A 6,000-nucleotide genomic window follows, 5' to 3' on the forward strand; every position below is an offset into this window, starting at 1 on the left:
AGAGCTGAACTCTGTATAGGCCACAATGATGGTCAGAGGATAACAAACAAGGTTACATTACACCAATGCACTCTGTTAAATGAAAGTAATAAACTATAAAAGAATACAACAGAAAACATTTATATTTTTAAAGATAATTTATTTACTTATCATGTTTAAATATTTATATTTATACTCTCTAAAAATCACAATAACCAATTTCCTTGTTTATAGTGATTACTAATTATTTATAACACAAACATTAAAAAAAAAGACTGGTAATAATGCTGTTAATACATATATTATTAATCTTAATCAATTATCTAATACAGAGGACAATAATAGAACAAATCAATGTACACAATAAATAACAATGTGCACTTAAACATAAAATATAAACAGAAAAAAGTAAAAAGTTAATAATTACAAATAATAAATTCTGCATTATAATTCTAACAAAGACAATGAAAACTTGAAAAAGTATGACTATAATTAATACAATGAACAATGAATTTAAATAAATATTCACTAATATCAAACAATAATATTTTATAATAATATAAATAAGAATTTAATATATATGTATCTCAAACAATATTATATATATATAATAATATATAGTAGTATTGTTTGAGATACATATATTAAATTTTTATTTATATTATTACTATGACCTCAGAAATTTTTCAGCACTTAATTTAACAAACAGAAAACAGATAAAAATATAAGGTATAAAATATAAGGTATAAGATCCTTGCTAGGTATCAAACCGAAAGACTAGCTAATGATCTAGAAATCAGTAATCACTAACCATCACATCAAGTGGTCAGCTTTTACATATTTATAAATTTAAAAAGTTAAGGTTTAATGCTTCTCTTTCTGTATAATCAAATCCACTAGATTTTTGGAAAAAGTTTCATTCTCATTAACTTGAATACCATTTGTGACTTAACTTAAAAGCACTTTTAAGTACTTTTAAGTATCGACTCCAACTAAGAAATGAAGTACAGACAACAAATTCCCCTTAAAATGATCTCAGATTTTATCTAAAATAAAACTTTCCAACGCTCAATGAACAGGGCAAGAGGGTTTAGAGAAAAAAAAATTAAGATGCCAAAATTACATTTAACAAAAAGAAATTTCAGAGTTTCATCATGACTATTATTACAAAACATTAGTTACAAGTAAATACAAACCATCCTCTTGTAAGGATTATAATAGTTATAACTATATTACAAGTTATCTGCAGACAGAATACTTCAATCATAATGAAAAAATTCACTAATGATTATATAACAGAAATAACTAATGTAAGAGCTAACTGATATAACAAACTAAATTAACTACCACTACCCAGTTACCTTCACACATTATGGGTTTAACAGAGTTCCATTTTTTTTAAATAACAGTGAAAATGTTGGTTAGACATATAACGCTTATTGTATATTTTAAATATTTATTTCCAATAGGGGTTTCCAATAGTGGCCAAGGATGTCAGCGGCTGCCTTAAACTAATATACACAATTTATACATCATTTATACATGTAATGCAACATTACCTAATAATATGATGCTTCCAAGAAAAATCAGATTTCTAAAAGATGTTATACTGCAGATACAAAAGTAAAAACCCTTCAGTGGGGTTTTTAGGATCTTAGAAATATTTCGGCCACTTTCAGTCACTATATCAGTATTCAGTAGTTACACCCTCAACCTGCATAGATGCGCATCTTGTCTACAGTTAGTTTTTTTATGAATCTCTCCTTTTGTAGTGGATTCATTTCTATTTCTTTTGTGGTCTTCAATGGGTAGATTATCCCTTTCACAATATTCACTTCCTTTTATCTTCGATACCTTCTTTCTTTGGGCTTTCAGTGGATTTTTGGTAAAATACAAATTAAAGTCCTGTTAAATTTTTCTTAAAGACAAACAAGCCAAAAAAAATTCCTCAATGGTTAATTAATAAAAACTGCAGTTAACTAACTTGCTTGAGGTTAATAAAGTAACAACATTTTTGTACTAAAATGACAAGCTATGTATTTAATATTATTTTAAAAAATTAACTCATAATTAAGCATAACTAACGTGACAAAAAATAAATTAGTCACTTTAGAAAAGCTTGAATTGGCATGTGTTTAATTCAATGTAAATTATTATTTTTTAAAAAGAAGGAATTCCTTTAAGTCAAAGGAACAAATATTCACTAATATCAAACAATAATATTTTATAATAATATAAATAAGAATTTAATATATATGTATCTCAAACAATATTATATATATATAATAATATATAGTAGTATTGTTTGAGATACATATATTAAATTTTTATTTATATTATTACTATGACCTCAGAAATTTTTCAGCACTTAATTTAACAAACAGAAAACAGATAAAAATATAAGGTATAAAATATAAGGTATAAGATCCTTGCTAGGTATCAAACCGAAAGACTAGCTAATGATCTAGAAATCAGTAATCACTAACCATCACATCAAGTGGTCAGCTTTTACATATTTATAAATTTAAAAAGTTAAGGTTTAATGCTTCTCTTTCTGTATAATCAAATCCACTAGATTTTTGGAAAAAGTTTCATTCTCATTAACTTGAATACCATTTGTGACTTAACTTAAAAGCACTTTTAAGTACTTTTAAGTATCGACTCCAACTAAGAAATGAAGTACAGACAACAAATTCCCCTTAAAATGATCTCAGATTTTATCTAAAATAAAACTTTCCAACGCTCAATGAACAGGGCAAGAGGGTTTAGAGAAAAAAAAATTAAGATGCCAAAATTACATTTAACAAAAAGAAATTTCAGAGTTTCATCATGACTATTATTACAAAACATTAGTTACAAGTAAATACAAACCATCCTCTTGTAAGGATTATAATAGTTATAACTATATTACAAGTTATCTGCAGACAGAATACTTCAATCATAATGAAAAAATTCACTAATGATTATATAACAGAAATAACTAATGTAAGAGCTAACTGATATAACAAACTAAATTAACTACCACTACCCAGTTACCTTCACACATTATGGGTTTAACAGAGTTCCATTTTTTTTAAATAACAGTGAAAATGTTGGTTAGACATATAACGCTTATTGTATATTTTAAATATTTATTTCCAATAGGGGTTTCCAATAGTGGCCAAGGATGTCAGCGGCTGCCTTAAACTAATATACACAATTTATACATCATTTATACATGTAATGCAACATTACCTAATAATATGATGCTTCCAAGAAAAATCAGATTTCTAAAAGATGTTATACTGCAGATACAAAAGTAAAAACCCTTCAGTGGGGTTTTTAGGATCTTAGAAATATTTCGGCCACTTTCAGTCACTATATCAGTATTCAGTAGTTACACCCTCAACCTGCATAGATGCGCATCTTGTCTACAGTTAGTTTTTTTATGAATCTCTCCTTTTGTAGTGGATTCATTTCTATTTCTTTTGTGGTCTTCAATGGGTAGATTATCCCTTTCACAATATTCACTTCCTTTTATCTTCGATACCTTCTTTCTTTGGGCTTTCAGTGGATTTTTGGTAAAATACAAATTAAAGTCCTGTTAAATTTTTCTTAAAGACAAACAAGCCAAAAAAAATTCCTCAATGGTTAATTAATAAAAACTGCAGTTAACTAACTTGCTTGAGGTTAATAAAGTAACAACATTTTTGTACTAAAATGACAAGCTATGTATTTAATATTATTTTAAAAAATTAACTCATAATTAAGCATAACTAACGTGACAAAAAATAAATTAGTCACTTTAGAAAAGCTTGAATTGGCATGTGTTTAATTCAATGTAAATTATTATTTTTTAAAAAGAAGGAATTCCTTTAAGTCAAAGGAACAAGTATTTTTAATACGTGCCTAATTTGGAATAAGTTAAATAACAAAACAAAAATGCCACACCTAATTTGTTTTATATTTTGGTTTTTATCTTTTATATCATTATTGCAGAATATTAGGTGGTTCAAATTCATTAATTGGATTTTTTCATATACACAACATGTTATTCTAATACCAAAATTTAATTTTAAATAAATCAAAAATTTTTACTATTAAAGTTATTTTATCCAAAGAGAATTTTAGTTTCATTTAAGTAAAGATGAACTCACGATTTGCAAAAAGGTACAAAAGTTATCACGGATACAGATGCATTGTTAATTTGTAACTACTTTGCACCTGCCACACAAAGGTATCCAACACAAAGTAAAATTTTTCGTAATGAAATAATTAAAAACAGAATATAAATTAATATATATGAATATTAAATACAAAACCATAAAAACAAAATAAAGGTTGCCTGAAGTTTTATTTATAAAACATGACTATTTATATACTGTTCGTAATAGAAATTTAAATAACCTATCAAAGCAACAATACAATAAAAACATACGAACGTTTAACATAACCTTAAAATCACGCTATTGATTACATTTAATAATTTCTGTTTTATAAGGTTAGCAAGTTGTTAACAATAACCCTAACCTATACGTTTTCTGATAACATTCAAAATACGTATTCATAAAGGACTATTAGCTAAAATTAATATATTACAACTTGTATCATTACGTATACAATAAGAGGACAATTATTTATTAGCGGCACATGCACAAAGTTTACAGCTGTACCTGACTGAAAAAAGGAGTTTAAAGGAGAATAAAAAGAAACTTCAAAAGAGAATAAGGTAACGTAGACATAAATAGCACTTAAATGAATTTGAACTTAAAGCAATGTTCTATAAGTAAAAGAATTTCATTCAGTACTTACATAGATCAATCCGGAATAGTAACGATCCTTGATGTTGTGAAGTACACATGCTTCATTAAGACATGTCAAATCTGCCATATCTTCGACTTTATCAAATTTTGGTGGATTCATCTTTTGTATATCATCTTTAGCAACGAATTGCTTCTTGCCGGTTTCCACGATCTCGACTTCAACCTCATCACCACGTTCTCCTTTAATCGAGGCGGAGACAAAACCTTGCTGTTCGTGTGGTACCCAGACCAACCTTTTCTGGGTCCACTCAGCTTGAGTAGCAGGATCATTGAAAGTATTTCTATCAACAGAAAGATATTTAAAATCAGGATCGGAATGATCGAGTTTTGTATCACCGTCCGCCATGTTGCTAAGTGCCACAACGTAGCTCTGCCGGTGTTGCTTTTTATTAGACAGGTTCTAAAAAATAATTGAACTTAACAATCTATTATTACACTTTTGTATCAAAACACAATAAGTAAAACAAATAATTAATTAAACACATTTAAGAATAAGTTACACTAACTGTACACTAAACAGTATTTCAAATATTCCATTCGCAAGGCACAACACGACACTTACAAAACGACAGTTACACCACGAATGTTGAAGACAAACACGGCTACGCCCGGTCTTCGTTTAATCACGTGACAACATTTAAAGCCGCTAGATCGCACCACCTTACTTGATTATTCCCCACCACTAAACTTCAACCTATGGAATGGATTTATTTGAAATATGTTGAGATAGAGTGAAAATTTATTAATCCAGCTGTATAAACTCGTAATATTTATTAATTTCTCCCAACACATGATCGTAACTATTTCTGTTAACATATGTTTATTGCAAATCTATGAACCAGATTTTAAAAGAAAATACAGTTTTATAGTTAAAGGTTTTGGTCATTTATTAGTAAAGCTTTTGAAATCTGAATCAAATTTTGTTTACAATAAAAAAATGAACAAAATGAAGTGGCACAATTTAGCATATGGTGAAAACATTATACTCACAAAAGGTATAGATTTTGATCTGTGAAGATTACCACTATTGTGAACATACTTCACACAGCAAAAGACCTGTGGGTACACTACTAGATGTTCCCATTTTAAACAGAAGGAATAGATGTCATATTTGGCAGACGGCAAACAGCATTCTCTAAATTTTTGTATTCTCTACATTTTGAAGTTCAGAAACCAAAAATACTAAATTTTTGGCTGCAAAATTGTCAACTTTTACATG

General features: G+C 27.8%; 1 protein-coding gene across 3 annotated transcripts in view; it reads right to left on the minus strand.

The window, feature by feature from the left end:
- Positions 1–5,364, minus strand: part of zip (myosin heavy chain 10) — a 253,994-nt gene extending 248,630 nt beyond the window's left edge. For all 3 annotated transcript variants that reach the window (XM_075374571.1, XM_075374570.1, XM_075374569.1), the window contains exon 1: positions 4,771–5,364. In XM_075374571.1, the coding sequence (XP_075230686.1) occupies positions 4,771–5,127 (357 nt within the window). In that variant the 5' untranslated portion in view covers positions 5,128–5,364. The remainder of the gene's footprint in view (positions 1–4,770) is intronic.
- Positions 5,365–6,000: the final 636 nt, after the last annotated feature.

This window comes from Lycorma delicatula, chromosome 9 (assembly GCF_047948215.1).
Source record: "Lycorma delicatula isolate Av1 chromosome 9, ASM4794821v1, whole genome shotgun sequence".
In the NCBI taxonomy this organism is placed as follows: domain Eukaryota; kingdom Metazoa; phylum Arthropoda; class Insecta; order Hemiptera; family Fulgoridae; genus Lycorma; species Lycorma delicatula.